At 41.2% G+C, this 18,336-nt stretch overlaps 2 protein-coding genes across 7 annotated transcripts in view; one reads left to right on the forward strand and one right to left on the reverse strand.

The window, feature by feature from the left end:
- ebf1 (EBF transcription factor 1) overlaps nt 1-18,336 on the forward strand; it is a 448,211-nt gene that overhangs the window by 222,011 nt on the left and 207,864 nt on the right. The window lies entirely within an intron of this gene.
- On the reverse strand, nt 13,594-15,888 carry LOC134296115 (uncharacterized). Its single transcript, XM_062970226.1, has 2 exons — nt 14,171-15,888; nt 13,594-14,085 (listed from the first exon to the last, which is right to left on the reverse strand). The coding sequence occupies exon 1, from the start codon at nt 15,075-15,077 to the stop codon at nt 14,292-14,294; it is 786 nt and encodes a 261-aa protein (XP_062826296.1). The 5' UTR covers nt 15,078-15,888; the 3' UTR covers nt 13,594-14,085; nt 14,171-14,291.

Consider the following 18,336-nt stretch of genomic DNA (forward strand, 5'->3'; position numbering starts at 1 on the left):
TTCAGAAACCTACAAAATTCTCTGGGAATCACAAAGCTTTAAGCACAGAAACTGAAAATTGCATAGCTTTCCATATGGAAAGAAAGATACATCAACTTCAGTCAACCTGAGATTTTTTTCCTACCATGTAACATTTGGCTTGTGTAACATTCAAACTGGCAAAGGCGGTGCTTAAGGAGACTGCAAACACAGGTTATTTCAGCAAAGCTAACACCGTTTCTCAAACCCCTGCACTGATTTCACAAAATTGTGCAGTTTATGTTGTGACAGAAAAAACAACAAAAGTTCCCACAAGTTGCAGGAACATTTTGACATATTTTTCCTCTCATACAAAAAATTAACTTGTTGTTCCTTTTTGGAGGAGGAAGGGAGTAACTATGATATAACTAGTTATATTCCAACCTCTCAATTGTCTGGTTTGTTGCAGTTTTCTTCAACTTGGAGTGGGTATGCTGGTTAAGGATGACAGATCTGTAATCCAACTCACCTGTGTGCTGCTGGTGGTCAGGGAATCTTGGCATATGGTGTTAAACAAACATGGATTTTTTTTGCTGCCTTTGTTGTTTCATACTTAATTAATCAGAAAGTCCAAATTTCTTTTAAGACACCATGCCATCTCTTTATTGTTTGCAGTTCTGGCATTAAAAGAGTACGTATCCAAGAGTCATTGTAACAGAAATAGACCCCAAACTAGAGTAGAAACGTAATTTCTGCCCCATCTTATGCTATGTACCTACATCCATTTGTTCTAAGAAATATTTAACGATGAGAGAAAATTACCAGGTATTGCCGAGATTAGTCAGAGAGCACACATCAATGAATTTTTTATTCCAAAAAGGAATTCACATCTAAATAAAATATATGGATTAAAAAAATCATTCCTGCCTCTTAGGTTAACACACACTTTACTGTTATGCCAAATTTCCCTTGAGCCCTCAATTACGCTGTAGAGATTTGGTTCTATATGCCATTCTGGACCTTATTTTGGCTCTTAATAGAGAAGACTAGTCCGGTGGCAGATCAGATGCTTTATATCAGTGGTTCCCAAACTTATTTGGCCTACTGCCCCCTTTCCAGAAAAAAAATTACTCAGCGCCCCCTGGAAAGGGGGCATGGCATAGAGGGGTGGGCGTGGCTCCTGCTGAAGAGGGTGGGGCTGAGCTTCTCCCCTAGTCCAAGATGCATGGCTGGGAGGGGGAGGTGGGCAGGGCCAGGACTGGGATGAGCTAAGTTACGAGTTCTGAGCTAGGGCTGAACTTCTATCCCTGTCCTGTGGCACCTGCCAGGACACGGGGTGGGGCTAGAGGAGGGGGAGGGGCCTCTTCCCAAGTGCCTGAAGAGGCTGAACCTCTATACCCCACCCCCGTGTTCTAACAAGCGCCTCAGGGGAGGTATACAGAGGCCCCGCCCCTAGCCCCGCCTTTTAGTCCTAAAAGGCCTTTCAGGAGAGGTATAGAGGCTCAGCCCTGTCTTGGGCTCTTGGAAGGAGGAACCGCCCCCTTCCCTAGCTCCCCTCTCTGTGTCCCAACAAGTGCCTCAGGAGAGGTATAGATTCTCAGCCCTGTCTCAGGCTCTTGGGAAGAAGCCACACCCACTCCTCTATCTCTGCCCCCTGTGTCCTAACAGGCACCTCAGGGGCTCAGCCCTGTCTCCGGCACTTGGGAAGAGGCCCTGCCCCTCCCCTGGCTCTGCCCCCGTGTCCTAATAGGTGCTTCAGAGTGAGGTAGAAGTTCAACCCTGTCTCGCACTCTTGGAAAAGGCCCCACTATGATCAGAATATATAAATCAATTTTTCTAAGTCTTCTCTTCTTTCTTTTATGCTTTCACCACCTCTTTACAGTTATTTATCGTCCCCAAATGCACCAGTGGCCATCACCGCCCCCCTGGATTGCTGCAGCGCCCACCAGGGGGTGGTAGTGCCCACTTTGGGAATCACTGCTTTATATGCAGGAGGCCCTTGATGAGGGAGAGAGGGTGGAATATAAAACAAAGTAAGTAAATAAATAAATATTAGCAATTCTGCATTCTCCTTGCTAAAGAAAGTCCAAGGAAATTCATGGGTCTCTGGTTGTTGATAGACAACTTCAGACACAACATATGACATTTTGCTACAAAATGTATGTAATAAGCATTAAGGCTAGATCAAACCACTCTGCTGCCTAAGACAATAAACAAGATGATAACATTTTTATTTTATGTACAAATGACATCTGGATGGGCAACTGAACTTTTCTTTAACAGTAGGATCATCCACCATGGCTGAAGACAACAGATAAAGGGCATATTATATGGAACAGACACTTCTGCTGTGAAAAGATTTTGCTCCTTCTGAGCAATTGCCACCAGATATACATAATATGCCTTCTGTTATGGCTGGCCCAGGTGAGAACTGAGCTGTAGAAGGTGTTTTGTGAGTATCACTAACATTAGACAATGACAAAACTGTTGTCACAAACTGAAATATTTATGAATAGAACCAATGCAAGGAAGACATCAGCAAAATATAGAAACAAATAAAAACAAAGCAGTCCAGGCAGTGAACTTTCCACCCACATAATTCTTTGTGGTGCAGCAAAATGAATGTTGTCCACCTCAAACAAGTATAAGTATTTCAGTGTGGTAACATCATGGCAGCAATGATTCCTAGATGGTTTCTTTAAGATAATTGCGGAGACCTCAAATTGGCATTTGTGATAAACAAACAAAGCAGTTCATGAGATATATGTGGGTTAATCAATCTGGTGCATACCTTAAATACCAGAACAAAACATGGAGCTCTCCTCCCCATCTCCCCAATCTTGTGCAGAGCTTCATGCTTTGCCCTTCCTGGGAAGCTTGAACACACAGGATGTGTGATTATGTCGCAAGCTCTTCAGTAAAAGCAGAATTGTTTTCCTGGAGCTGTTATTGTTTTAAGAGATTCATTCCTGTTCCTTGCAGAATTTCCATTTCACATACTTTTGACATGGTGCATGTATATCTGAGAAGAGCAAACGAGAACTGGCTTAATTTTCTGAGCATTGTGAAATTAAAGTTGTCCCATGTGGCATGGAGCTACCTAAAACTTTATATGGCCAAGATAGGCACCTTCCACCCAGGTGTATAAAATCCACATTGAACTGGATTATATGGCAGTGTGGTCTCAGATATTCCAATTTAAAGTAGATATTATGGATTATCTGCCTTGATTTTCTGGTTTATATGGCTGTGTAGAAGGGCCCATATATTGTCCTCCCCATTTTCAAGAAACACAAGCCATCTCCTTTCCTATTGTTTCAAGTAGTAAAGCAGTCATTAGCCTGATAATTATTATTTGGAATGTATTGCCCCACGAAATGACAATGTGTCATGATGTTCACATGAGGCATTCCATCCCAGTCACAAAGCAAACACTTCTGTGTTGCTAAGGTAGGCACTGCTTTAAGTGGTGATAAATGTAGTTAAGGTTTTTAACCATAATTATAAGGGTTTTAACATTTGTCTTATCCTGTATTAGTATTATTTTTAGATTGCTTATATACATTTATATCTATTTATATGTATTTTGAATATGATGTGGGTTATGTTGAATGGCATTGAATGGCTGCCATATGTGAGCCGCCCTGAGTCCCTCAATGAGGGAAATAGAGCGGGACATAAAACAAAATTAATTAATTAATTAAAACAAGAAAACAAAATGATTATTCACATTATGTTCCAGTCCAATTTCATTTTTGATGTCCTCTGCACTTAGAAGTCACTAATGCCACCACTCATGCCCTCTTTCTCAGTGGACAAGCCACCTCATGAAATGGGGAAAGGATGAAGATTCAGACCAGATGTAATTCCAAGTCATAAGGTGTGTCTTTCCTACCTTTTAGTGCTTGAGGGGACATACATGCCCTGTTCCTGAACTTGGAAATGTCACTTTTTCATTGAAACTCCTGGAATTGCCCATGTTGGCCGGGAGATTCTTAGAGCTGTAGTCTAACTAGGTATTTTTTTCTAACATTATAGCACTCAGCAGTATGGTTGCCTCTGAAAACAGGTGCTTCATATAAAACTTCCCTTCTCTTACAGTTAGACCCACCTGACATTGGGATACATACAACTGGAACAATGTCACTGATTTTTATATCTGTCAGCAGAGTTAGGGCTGACAAGCCACCAGAGCCTGGAGGGTAGGATTGCCCCATACTTGGCTTACTGGAGTTCCAGTGGACAACAACCGTTTGTTGTGACTATTATCTTGCACAACCAAAAATGATGTCAAGTCTGTTTCAGATGATGTTGGTGCTCTTTCAAGCAATGTGGTGGTTTTAGTGACAACTGACCCTACAAAAGCCTTTTTGGATGAAAAATTACTGGATGAGTTAGGGGAGTACCCCAAAAGAGATGCAATGTCCACCTCTATATTAGAGGGTGTCAAGAAATAGCTATCTTGCCTCCCTAGACTAGTCTGATGGTTTTACATGTTGTGGAGGATTTTATCCCATTCCTATTGTGAAAGAGAAATTCAATTCTCATCTCAGTCACCTTCTGTATTTAATTGACAGACAGACTGTACAGGAAATGGGGGAGCTATGTTGTGCTTTGATTCAAGTAGCAAAATATTTGGGGCTAGCCCTGCAGTTATGCTTCCTGAGCTGAAGGCCTCCTGTCATTGGGTTTTAATTTTGTAATGTGTAAAGGGAAGATGCTTTTATTCAGAGCATCCATGTTCATTGAGTTCCAACAGGCATCATGTTAAACATGACAGTAGAGTAGCAGGCGCTCAGCTTTTTTGTGCCTCATTTGCTTTCCATGTGGCTTCAGTTTGTGCGCTTTTTAAAGTGCTCGGTATGCCATGTGTGAGGAAAAAGCATGAAATTTCACTGTGTAATTCACTTGCTGGCATTGGTGAAGGATGACCCCCTCCCCCCCATGGCATAATATTAATGTTTCTTCCTCCTGGCTTCCAAGCCTGTGGGTCAAAGCTCATGTTTCACAACATAGAACAGCCAATCATAAATCTCCTTAAATCATACTCAAGGCAGGAGAGGGTCACTGCAGGGAAAGCTAGTCTGCGTGAACAAAGTGGCATTGATGCATGGAAGGAAGAGGAGGCTGCTTTCAGATGGCTGCTGCATGAAGCCATTTGCACTCTTTTGAAGGACTGCTGTGTATATTAGTAGGCTTATTATTGATGGTGAGGGTGATGATGATATGTTATATAGCATCCTCTAAGTTTACAGAGGTTTATAGTATCAGTTAAACAGGCAGGCCTTTCCCAAAAGGGCTGCTAATTCAAAGCTTAACAATATGGAGAGAACACAGCAGATGAAGCAATCAAGATTAAGACACAATGAGATACATTTGTACACCATTGAAGCATGAGATATAATTACAAAAATATAATAAAAAAGCCTAAAACATTAAGTGGTTTAGAGTAGTTTTCAATTGCTGGGATTGGTCTGACCCTAGATGAGTATACTTGCATTTATATATGTTTTTTGCTCTATCTGGAAATGACATACTTTAAAAGTGTTAGTAAGATGCAAAAGTATTTTTAAAATTGATTTAAAAACCACAATTTTTTTCTCAAGTATTGAGAAGCTCTAGTTGAAAGAAAATACGTTGATGAAATTTTCACAATTTGAGATGAACCTTGTATATGTTTTTGAATGTTTTGATGCTGTTTATCTACTTTTAATTGTTTATTACAGTGGATATTTTTAATTGTTTTGGAAGCCACCTTGGTTCCCACACTGCAACAAATTAAATAAAGAAATATTATGTGAAAAGTTCACAAGCAATTGTTTTTGCACCAAAAACTCCATTACTATGGAAGAAACAGTGCAGAAAATGAAATAGTTGAGGGCTTATTCTGTACAAAAGTTGTAGGTTATTGTTTTACGTAAATATTATTTTCTGCACAGATAATGCTGTTTCCTACACAGAAAATATTGTTTTCTGTGCAAAAATACCACTTGTGAATACAGTTCACAATTTTATATTATGTAATCTTCAAAATCTTCTCAGTTTTTGCAAATTTTCTTGCAACAGAATGAAAATAGCTGACGTTACTCATTGTTCCTATGGAGAAAATTTGTGAAGAATCACATCTTTAGTAAGAAGTAGTGACACATACTCCTTGTTACTTGCTGCCTTTGCATTATTCAATATATTCAGGAGCAGCTGAGCTCTTGAGTAGCCTTGGTGGACACTCGTGGATCATATGCTTCACAGAATGCACAAAATTGCTCTACAAGTGACCTGTGGGAAATTATTGATTTCTTCCTTTTGAAAGTCATTAAGTCACTTAGTGGAAGCTCATTAGGTCACTTAGCAGAAGCTCATTAGGTCAGCCTCACCACTTTGGAATGCCATTATCTAAATTCCTCTTGCATAGTAACTGTGAGACATATGCTTCCATTTTGAAAGCAGAATTTTGTGTTCTATTTTGGAGGGAAAAAAAGAAGTGGCTTGCCAGGTATTATATTTATTTCTATCATAGTTATTTTTGTTTAATCACTGCTGCCTTAATCCTTTCTATTAAAGTTTAGATTACCAATATGAAGCTGTTTAGAAGCTGTTAGAGACAATGTACTGCATTTGGAGGCTTTCCCCTTTAAAATAGTACAAAATGTAAAAATTGCATGTTTGTTGTAATACACGCCAAATAACTCAAGGAGTAAGGATTAGCCTGATGTTGTTATTTACTTTTGAGGATCAGCTTTGATAGGACTTTTAAGTGCCAACAGCCTTGCTTGTAATCAACAACTGCTGCTGCTAACATTTCTGCAGCTTAAGCGAAAACAACTATTACCCAAGCCCCCTGCAGTGATAAGTGAATGTGTCAGTGAAATTATTTTAAACACTTCAAATTCAGTAAAAGTATATATTTATTCTCTGTATTTGCAAGCCGTTCATATAATTTCTCTCTTTTATTTAGTTGCACTATAATATCAAATTTCCCTTAAACCATTTTTGTGTAAAACATATTTTTTGCCGGGGGGGGGGCAGGGAGTATAAAAAGAAACATTTCATTCTAGTTTACATTTCCCTTCCCTTCAGAATATTTATTTAAATGCAGGTGTTGTACACATGCCAGTTGGGCCAAACCCTCCAAAACAATATGTTGCAGTTGGCAATATTGAGAAGGTTACAGAACAAATTAAAATTTTGAAATGAATTTACTGTCAGGTGTGCCAGAGTTTGCAAATGAGGCAGATGAATATCAGCCTGTTTGCAATATTATGGGCATTTGTTGCCCTTATGAATTTCTAAATAGATTTGTAGCCTACTTTTTAAAGCAGACCCCTCCATGTCATTCTCTGACTTTCCTCCCTGCCAGATTTCATACATTTTCCTTGAAAAGTCAGGAGGTCCTGCCAAATAGAATGAACTGTACAGGTGAGTGGGAGTGGAAAATTGGATGGAGGCACTTTATACAAGTTAAGCAGATGAAGTTTCCATCTTCTGTCTTACACCCCTGTGCTATAGGCCATTTTGAGGGTTGATGGAAAGGTACAGGTAGATACTTGGATCCAACCCAGTGTAAATAACCAAACCACAAAACAGCATTCAATACATGATAGCAGTGATAAAAACCCTAGTTAACAGCACAAGATACCAAATAACTGAATGCATATTGAACTATAAGTCTATAAAATTGTATTGATAGTTACAAAAAAGAGAAGCATTGTATTCTTCTTGGGGAAATGCATTCCCAAGGTGTGGAAACAACACCGAGAAGGCTCTGTCCTTGGTATGTAAGACTTTAGGGAGAAGAAAGTGAGATTTTAAAAATGGCTGCTGTTTTTGATGACATCTCATGTTTCAGTCCACCAGACAACCCAAATCCATTTTCACCCCCATCTCTTGCTATGGCAGGAGTCTGCCTTTTGTTTAGCCAAAGGACAATGAGAGTTAGTTGTCTAATTGCTATAATCAACAAACCACAGATTATCTTGACCTGTCCCTGTTTGATACTCCCAGCACATTTTTTTTTACATATAAGCAACCATGTGAGATGTGGATCAATGTCCATGGAAAAGAGAGATCTCTAATGCACCACATTTTAGCACCACTTCAATCCAGATCGTTTTGTTCTTCCTCATGGTGCTATTTGCTCTACAAGGAAAAACATGTGAGCTGGATTTCTTAAGATGTGTTTACACAGAAATGTCCCTTGCTCAGATTTCTACACTTTTGTGTAAATGCATTGGTGAATCTACCCTGAAGATAAAATCCATGATGATTTCAAGATATCCATGTGTTGCCATGTTGTAGGCCCCATGTGCCCCATGTGGGAGAAAGGTGGAATATAAACTAGATAGATAGATAGATAGATAGATAGATAGATAGATAGATAGATAGATAGATAGATAGATAGGGAAGCCAATACCGTCTGGCTTTTATGCCCATCTTCTGTGACAGTGCATGAGGAACCAGTGTAGATTCAACTCGGCATCTGGGGTACCTCTGAGGATGCCTGCCATAGATGTGGGTGAAACATCAGGAGAGAATACTTCTGGAACATGGCCATACAGCCTGGAAAACACACAACAACCCTGTGATTCTGGCCATGAAAGCCTTTGACAATTTGGCATCTATCTTCAAATGGTTTAGACATGCTTGTGACATCCCCCCCCCCCCCCAAAGTTAGGCAGATATGTGGCATTAAAAACAATTGTTGGAACTGGAAGTTGGCAACTGGAAGGGTTATTGTTGGAACTGGAAGTTGGCAACTATAGTGTAATCTCGAAATCTAAAACCTCTGTGAATCCTATATTTTTATTATACTTGGGCTGGAAACAACATGCCATAGAATTGTACTGAAGACCCTAGATCAGTGTTTCTCAGCCTAGGGTCCCCAGATATTTTTGGCCTACAATTCCCAGAAATCCCAGCCAGTTTACCAGCTGTTGGGAGTTGAAAGCCAAAAGTCTTGGGACCCTAGGTTGAGAACCACTTCCCTAGAGAGTCCCACAGACATTCGTAGAGGGGATTTTAAGGTGTGTGTGTGAAATTATGGATATTGAATCTGTGAATACGGAGGTTGCACTATACTGTATCGAGAACCTTGGGAATCATGGGAGTCGGAAGTTTAAGGAAACATCCCGTGCATAGTCTTTAACCCTTTAAATGTGTTGTAGTCTCTATATGAAACAGGTTTTAGATCACTCTGAATTACTTAGCCATGCCATCTTAAATCTGAATTTTCCCCACTCCTTTCAGTTTCCATTCATCCTGTCTATTGCTGTGTGTGTCAGGAAATTCAAAGAGGGGAATGTGCTTGTATTCAGGGTCTTAGAAATGCTATCCAAGACCTCTTGTGGCACTAGGAGGCTTTTGTTTTAGTGTATTGCAATAACAAGCAAGAAGTGTTGTTCTGTAATGGTTTAACAAAACAAGTGACTAATGCTGGCCCCATGCAAAAGGACTGAATTACACACTTCATGAACCAAATTAGTAGCACAAGGCGCTGCTTTGTTTGAAAGGTGATGTGTGCTGCTTATGGTCCCATTTTTCAGCAAGATAAATATGACACATGCCAAGTCTTCCCTGAAGTAAATATTGTAAATAATAAAAGACTCTGCCAAGGAAATCTGAAGAATGACTTAACCCTTGCCCATTTGTACTATGTGATGCCAAAATGCCACTGGCCAAATTTGTATAGCAAACTGCCCGTTTAGTTCTCTAATATATTGCTGCACAGCTCTTCTTAATTCCCTGCGATCATCAACATTGCTGGCTTTAATTGTGTAGCATTGAAGTGGAAGCATAACACATGCTCAAAGTAGGGATGGTTTATTTTTTTTACGGCAGGGATTCTCAACCTTGCCCACACAAGGCTCCTCCAGGAGCCCCCTCCCCAATGCCTCCATCCCATAAAGCAAAACAATGTGTTCTGTCATTCCTTTGTAATGTATCAGCCACAAAAGACCATAACAAATCTGTCTTATAAGGATTTAAAGAATATAATTATAAATGGGAATTATCTTCACAGCCAATGAATGTGGATAGCAAATGAATAGGACCATTAAAAATAAAGAACTAGATGGACTACAACAACGTAAAACCCAAAAGAAAACATGATCGAAAGTAATATCACAAATACAGCAGAAAAATCAAAATACAAAACTACTATTTTAGAACATAATGTAACAAAGGTAGAACTCTATGCATGTTTACTTTTTGGTTTTAAGAAGTTGTACTCCATCTAGTTCTATATTTTTATATTTCTATTCATTTGTTATCTGTAACGACTATAAGCATTCATCAAATTTATCCCTTTTTATTATATTCTTTAAGATTCTTTTGTCTGTTTATCTGGTACAGTCTTTGGTGGTTTATGCATCTGTGGTAGAGAGCCTTTCTTTTGTATTTGTGATTTTTTTTGTAATGTGGCTCCTTTGAGAATGTACCATACAGATGCAATGCTCTCAATTATTCTGCAGCAGCCCCCTTTCATCAGACTACTTTAGACAAAAAAAAACCTAGTTCACCACATTGTTAGGGTCCATCTGAATGTGCAACTATCTGGAAATTTAAATAGATTAACTTGACATATATTTCAACTATAACCAGGTGGAGTTTATGTTTATCATGGACTATCTAACACAAAGCTAGTCTATTGAACCTTGACGCTTCTCTTATCCCTTGGGAATGGGAATTGTATCTTCATGAGCACCCAGATTTAATCAATAGCACCAACCTGATCTATTAATATGTGTTCTATAGAAATATGTTTTAATATATATGTTTTATAGTAATGCATTTTAATATGTGTATTTATAGAATCTTTACAATGTCTATGAGTTTTAACTATTTTGTAACCCGCCTCGAGCCCTGAGGAGAGACGGCTAAATAAATAAATAAATAATATAGATTGCTATGTTTAATTGATGATTATTGGGGCCAGTGATCTATATATGGATCTATGGATTTCAGTTCCAGTCCAGTTAGTGTTTTAAAAACGTAAAAATAATGGTATCTGGTCTGGTGTCCTGCAACATTTGAGAGCAGGAATATTGTGGAGCAAGACTCCATTATATTGGCCTAGAGAGGAAAAACATCTCACTGAGAACATTAGGCTGTTCAGTTTATTACATAGTGTTTGTTTGTGTGTGTGAGTATTTTAAGACATAGAGTAATGCCTTTCTTGGAATGAGGAAGGGAAAGAAAGTAAATGGTAGCAAAGGAAGAAAGCAATGCTGGTACACAGAGTGAGCAGTGTGAATGAATGGTGTGGAAACCACTCCATATTTTAGTATGAACTGTAAGGGAGTTAGTTCCTTCGGACTAAACCAGTGGTTCTCAACCTGTGGGTCGCCAGGTGTTTTGGCCAACAATTCCCAGAAATCCCAGCCAGTTTACCAGCTGTTAGGATTTCTGCGAGTTGAATGCCAAAATATCTGGGGACCCACAGGTTGAGAACCGCTGGATTAAACTCAGTGGGACTGACCATTCCTACGGAGACCGGAATCACTGGCTGCTACCAAGTGTGAGGGAAGTCCCTGGAGGACATCTTCCAATGGGGCTTCCTTAGTTCTCAGTTTCAGTATTTATTTATTTATTTTCTACATTTATACCCTGCTTTTCTCGACTCGAGGGGGGACTCAAGGCTGCTTATAAATAAACAACTATTCGATGCCTTAGAAATAATGTACAATTAAAACAAACATTTTAAAGTAGAATTTAAAACACACTAAACATTTTAAAACATTATACATTCATGCTATTAACAATCCTAACCATGCTTACTGTGCTTTTAAGACTCATGGAGAAGGTGAAAATCCACCAGGTATGTTTTTCCTGCCACTGATAAAATCTTGCTCCTTGAAAGCACAGGTGATTTCCAAGCACCTGAATTTGAAATATATTGAAAGGAAATGACTCAATCTAGTTTCCTGATGGATCAGGCCAGTAATAGAAAGCTGTGACCTGGAAATTTCCCACAGATTATCTGCTTGTAAAGATGATAAAGAATACAGCTGTGAACATGCACTTATTCTCAGCAGGGGCTGAGTTCTTCTGTCAGGTTGGCAATTTTCCTAACCTTCTGAATCAATAACTGCTTTCCTTGAGATAATCCAGTGTAAATGTTTGTTGTTATTATTATTTAAGTATCTAAAAATCTGAGTTATAAAATTACACAAATGATATTAGTTACATTCATTTTCTAGCACACAAACATGTAATTTGCTTTTCTAGTTTTGAATCCTACTGATAGTCGCAAGTAAAATAGATCAAATGACTCACTTGTTTGTTGGAGAGTTGACACACATGTCAATCTCACTGAATCAGTGGCTCTACACTAGTGGTAGTAGCAATAGGTTCATACCATAGATATCAAACTTGGTATGTATGATAGATTTCTTTTTATAGGGGAAAATCCAGATGTTTGGCTGAGAGATATGGTTAGAAGAGATAATTATATGAACTTTTACATAAGACAGGGCACAAAATTGCAGCCTCTTTTTTGTTACCTCACCAGAACTCTTGGATGAAATTGAAATAATAGACATTTTATTGTTGGTCATTATGGTCAGATGAAAGCCCAGTTATGCACACTGCCAAAAATTAGATAACTAGGAATATAGATAAATGGATTTTTTCTTTATTTATACCTACACAAACAGAGTGAAGACACGGAACAGTGGTATATAAATTGGCTTTTTCAGCATATATGACATATGAACAATGTTTCCAAATTTTAAAATATATTATATTTAGGTGTTTTATTATTATAACCTTTATTTAGAATTGCCGAGAGAGATTTAATTTCTAGCCAATATGGAGAGAGACTGAGAGAGGGTTATATGAGATACATTTCAGTCTATCACAAAAGCAATAATGTGGCACAGTACCTTCTAATTTCTATTTAATGTTGAAAAAAGGTTTTGTGCATTATGAGCATTCATGAACATAACAGAACAGTAGACCTAATCTATGTTACCAATATATACCTTGGCAACTGTCTCTCTATATAATATATTTGAGAGGAAGTCCAGTGATCTCAATGGGATGTACTTCTGAGTAAACATGTAGAACCAGGCTAGTCATATAATACATAACTAGATTAAATGCTATATGCATATCTGGTTTTTAATCACAAATCAGATGCACCTTTGTGCTTACACTATTTGTGCATCCATCTGTGGCTAGATGATGAGCATTAAGTTAGATTTTGGTTTCCCTTCTGGAAATAGAGGGAAGTCAAATTTGACACAGTTGTGCAATTTGCTGACATGTGCTTATGTAGAGTGTTGCGCATGGGTGCACACATGTTAGGGAACATTGTAACTGCAATATGTGTTTATTTTTTAAAGTGACCTATTCAATATTTTTCAAATGCTATCTTTATAAATGGCTGGAAAAGAGACATATAAAAATACATCCTTACAGAATCTAATTGAGACAAGTATACAATTATTGTTTCTCTCTGATGAGGACATATCCTAAAGCTCATGTCAAGGAATATTCCATTCCCATTTTTGTCATTCTTAGTCTACCAATTTAAGCATTACTTACATTTATCTATCATATACAGGCTATTCAAACTAGCCAGCTTTCTGCAGGCACAAGTGTTTGGAGTCTTTCTGTCAAAGACAGAACGCCACAAGATCAAAGATAACAGAGTTTATTGGATTACAGAACTCAAAATGCCCGTAAAATACAAGGGCCAGGCAGTATTAGCCTTTAAAAGCAAAAAGGGGCAAGGAAAAACGCTCAAAAGATAAACCGGATTAAACCGGAGTTTAATCCGGGTAAAAACAAAACAGCTTGCTTCAGCCTGGGGATAAACAAAACAGAAGCCGGGGAACAAAGTGTTCAAAAGAATGCAGCTAATTGGCAGCAGATTCCTCTCTGCTGCCAGCACTGTGCTTTGAGTAACTTGAGTCACTCCTCCACACAGCAGGCAAGATTTCCAATACACACAGATCAGCCGAGGATTGAAGCAGTAGAGTAGACCCAGTTCCTTTCCGTAGTTCAAGCCAGAAGCAGACGTTTGTAGTTTCACCAAGTCCGAGTAGGGGGAAGTCAAGCCGTGGTCAGTTCAGTCCGAAATCCAAAGCAGGAGATGGCGTCCGTCAAGAAGACGACGGAAGGTCAAAGCTAATGAGATTAAGCACAAGTTTGCACAAACAAAAGCCCACACAGTTCCTCCCGCCGTCTGACCCCAAATTCCAAAACAACTTACGTATCAGCACACGAAAACACACCAGTCTTCAGGAAAGCGTCCCACACAGATCCCAAGCGTTCGTCCAGATTACCTTGCCCAACGCAATTTGCAATTGCTCCCAAGCCTCATTTTATGCCAGTTACAAATCCTCATCACTATCAGCTGCCCTCCTTAACCCGGGCGTTTCCTCATCACTTTCCTCATCAGAGCTGGAACACCTCTGACTACGCCCCACAGCATCCCCAGCTGTGGATCCCGTCCCATCCCTCCAGCTTGTCCATGGGTCTAATCCTGAAGGTCCCCATTCATCTTCCATCCCATCATTGCCAGTGGCACCCAATTCCTCCCTCACCCGAGTCCAATCCATCTCATCCTCCTCCGAGCTAACCAGCCCCTCCTCCATTCTCTCCGTAAACCCCTCAAAAGACTCTTCGTCAGATGGTGCTGCAAAGATATCTCGCAGTCTCTTTCTTTCTCGCTCCTCGAGAGTATCTGACTCTCGAGGAGTCTTACGCCCACGTCTGCCAGTAACAGAGCCATGAGGCTCAATCATAACACTATCCCCTCTCACAAAGGCCTCCTCCCCCGAAGGCGGAGAGGTGGCAGTGATACCCTCCGCTATAGCACCACGACGACTGGAGGTATCTAATTTTAACAGTGAACGATGGAAAACTGGATGGACCTTTAAACTAGACGGTAAACGCAAACGAAACGCAACGGAAGAAATCTTTTTAACGATAGGAAAGGGACCCAAATACCGAGGCGCAAATTTTCCCCCAGCCTGTTTAATATGTTTGGAAGACAACCACACCAAATCCCCTTCTTCCAACTCCTCCCCTGCCTGCCTGCGGTGATCGGCCTGAGTCTTTTGCGTTGCCTTAGCTTCCAACAGTAAGCGACGGGCAACATCATGCAACGCAGCCATTTCCGAAGAGCGGTACACAGGGTCAGAAGAGACCACATTGGTCGACGGCGCCACACCTCCCCGTGGGTGAAAACCATACGTTAGTTCAAATGGCGTATGCTGACTAGACGTGTGCACCGCATTGTTGTAAGCGAACTCCGCCACCGGTAGCCACAAGCAGTGGGTTGATCTAAACAAAAACAACGTAAATATTGCTCTAAGAGCCCATTAACCCGTTCCGACTGACCATCCGTTTGCGGATGAAACGCAGAAGAAACGTTTAACTTAGTACCTAAGCACTCATGGAAGTGTTTCCAAAAGCGTGACACAAATTGCGGAGCCCTATCCGAAATAATCACCTCGGGAGCTCCGTGCAAACGATAGATGTGCTTAGTAAACAGTAAGGCCAACGTAGGGGCCGCCGGAATGGTTGAACAAGGAATAAAATGAGCCAGTTTGCTAAATAAATCCACCACCACCCAAATACAAGTATAACCCCCAGACTTAGGCAAATCCGAAATAAAATCCATGGAAATGATTTGCCATGGCCTCTCAGGAACAGGTAGAGACGACAACAAACCTCTAGGGCGCCCAACAGGCGTCTTACTCTGCTGGCAAACAGCGCAGCTGTCACAAAAGCACAGAATGTCTTGCCGCATCTTTGGCCACCAGTAGCTCCTGGTGATAAGCTGCACGGTCTTGAACCTGCCAAAGTGCCCAGCCATGGGTTCGTCATGGTGGGCTCTAATCACCTCCAACCTGAGGGCCCCCACTGGTACATAGACCTGCCCCCTGCGTACCAATACTCCGTCTTGATCTTGTAGATGAGGCAGTATTGTATGGTTACCTGCTGATAACAGCATAAGTTGCTCCTGAGTCCACACATCGTCCCTCTGAGCCTCAAGGATCTGGTCATGTAACCCAAGCTCATTATCTACAACACATAGAGAGGCAGTAGGCAAGATGGTCTGACATACCACCTGCTCATTGGTCTTAAACTCCGGCTTGCGGGACAAGGCGTCGGCCCGCAAGTTTGCCTTCCCCTCCACGAACTGCACTTTGAAGTTAAACCTGGAGAAAAACAAAGCCCATCGGATTTGACGCTGGTTTAACTTTTTTGCTGTTTGCAAGTGCTCCAAATTCTTGTGATCAGACCTGACCACGATTTGGTGCCGCGCCCCTTCTAGCCAGTGCCGCCACACCTCAAACGCCACCTTAATCACCAACAACTCCTTCTCCCATATGGTATAGTTCTGCTCGAATGGTGTTAGTTGCCGCGAGTAAAATCCACAGGGACGCAAGGTCCCTGAGGAATCTTTCTGAGACAATACAGCCCCCAACGCGTAGCTAGAAGCGTCCGCTTCTACCACGAACGGTTTGTCAACATCAGGATGTGTTAGTATGTTGTCTGATTGAAAGCTAGACTTTAGTTGTAAAAACGCGTCGTGAGCTTCCCGCCCCCACACAAATGGCTGTTTCTTACGCAGGAGCTGCGTCAAAGGCACCGTGAGCTTTGCAAAATTCGGAATAAACTCCCGGTAGTAATTAGCGAATCCTAAGAACCTTTGCACATCCTTCTTAGTCTTAAGCTCCTGCCATGAGTTGACGGCGTCAACCTTATGTGGGTCCATTTTAAGTTCCCTACCTGACACTACATGACCTAGGAACTCCACTTCAGGCACATGAAAGACGCACTTGGAAGCCTTGGCGAAGAGCCCATTAGCCCGCAGACGGTGCAGAACCTGCTTGACATGCTGACGATGTTCTTTCTCGTCCTTAGAAAAAATCAAGATATCATCCAAATAAATCACTAAAAATTGGTCAATTAGGTCCCTAAACACATCGTTCATGAACCTCTGGAAGACCGCAGGCGCATTGCAAAGTCCGAAAGGCATGACTCGGAACTCGTGTCATCCGAAGCACGTGTTAAATGCCGTCTTCCATTCATCACCTTCCCGTATTCGGATTAAGTTATACGCCCCCCGCAGGTCAAGCTTGGTAAAGACCTTAGCCCCTTGCACCCTTGATAACAGTTCCGAGATTAAAGGCAGCAGGTACCTATCCCGAATGGTGTATTTGTTTAGGATCCGATAATCGCAGACCAACCTAAGTTCCCCAGTCTTTTTGGCTACAAAGAATACCGGTGCCGCAGTTGGAGAGCTAGATGGGCGAATAAACCCCTTGGCTAAATTTTCATCTAGGAACTCTCGCAAAGCTTGCCTTTCCGGTACAGTCAAGGCATACAGCCTTCCTGCTGGCAATTTCGCACCTTCCGCTAGCTTAATGGCGCAATCATACGGCCTGTGCGGCGGTAACTTGTCCGCTTCTTTTTTACAAAATACATCAGAGAACTCCCCATACTCAGCAGGCACTCCCTCCATATCAGATTGAGAAACGTTCAGAGTGCAACAATCCTGCCTCTTTTAGGTCAACTTACGCGTCACCCAATCTACTTGTGGATTTACTACAGCTAGCCAATCCATCCCCAGGATCACATCGTATCTGGGCAAGCTTGTAATATCCCACACAAACGTTCCCGTTACTCCCTGCACCTCCCACATTACTGCTGAGGTCTCATGGTTAACCACCCCAGTCTCCAGCAGTCTCCCATCCGCTCCTTCCACCCACACGTCGCATGCCTTGCGCACTCTAGGAATGCCATGCTTCCTAGCAAACTCAATATCCACGTAAGAGACCGTAGCCCCTGAGTCCAGCAGTGCCAAAGTAGAAACAAGTTCCTTTCCCCCAACAGATAATGTAATGGGTACGAAAACATGCTTCCTCCCCTCAGTTGACTGCTTTAGTAGCCCTAATGCGTTGGACTCACGTCGCACTAGGGCTGGCCTTTTCCCGAAAGCTGGGAAGGTTTCACATTACAGTTTTTGGCAAAATGCCCAGCATTCCCACAGTACAAACACAACCCCAGCTGCCTCCTGCGGTTCTTTTCTTCTGTAGACAGCTTTTTAAAGACCCCAAGCTCCATAGGCTCTTCCCCCATCACCACAGGTGCCCTGGTTACATGCATAGGTGGCGCACACATTGCTTTCGAGTGTTTACGGGACTCGAACCTGGCATCCAAACGCAGCACCTTAGCTACTAAGGCATCCCAATTCTCAGCCGGCTCCAAGCGTGCTAATTCATCCTGGAGATAATCACTTAACCCAGCAGTAAACAAAAGCATGAATGCATTTTCCCCCCAGTCCAGCTGGTGGCGATACAAATTAAACTTATTTAAGTAATCCAAAACAGTCCCCTTTCCCTGTTTCAACCGATACAGAGC

Source organism: Anolis carolinensis, chromosome 2 (genome assembly GCF_035594765.1).
Source record: "Anolis carolinensis isolate JA03-04 chromosome 2, rAnoCar3.1.pri, whole genome shotgun sequence".
Classification (NCBI taxonomy): domain Eukaryota; kingdom Metazoa; phylum Chordata; class Lepidosauria; order Squamata; family Dactyloidae; genus Anolis; species Anolis carolinensis.

Coding starts and splice junctions, on each gene's coding strand:
- LOC134296115 (XM_062970226.1), bottom strand. CDS start 15,077: ATGGCTGCGTTGCATGATGTTGCCCGTCGCTTACTGTTGGAAGCTAAG.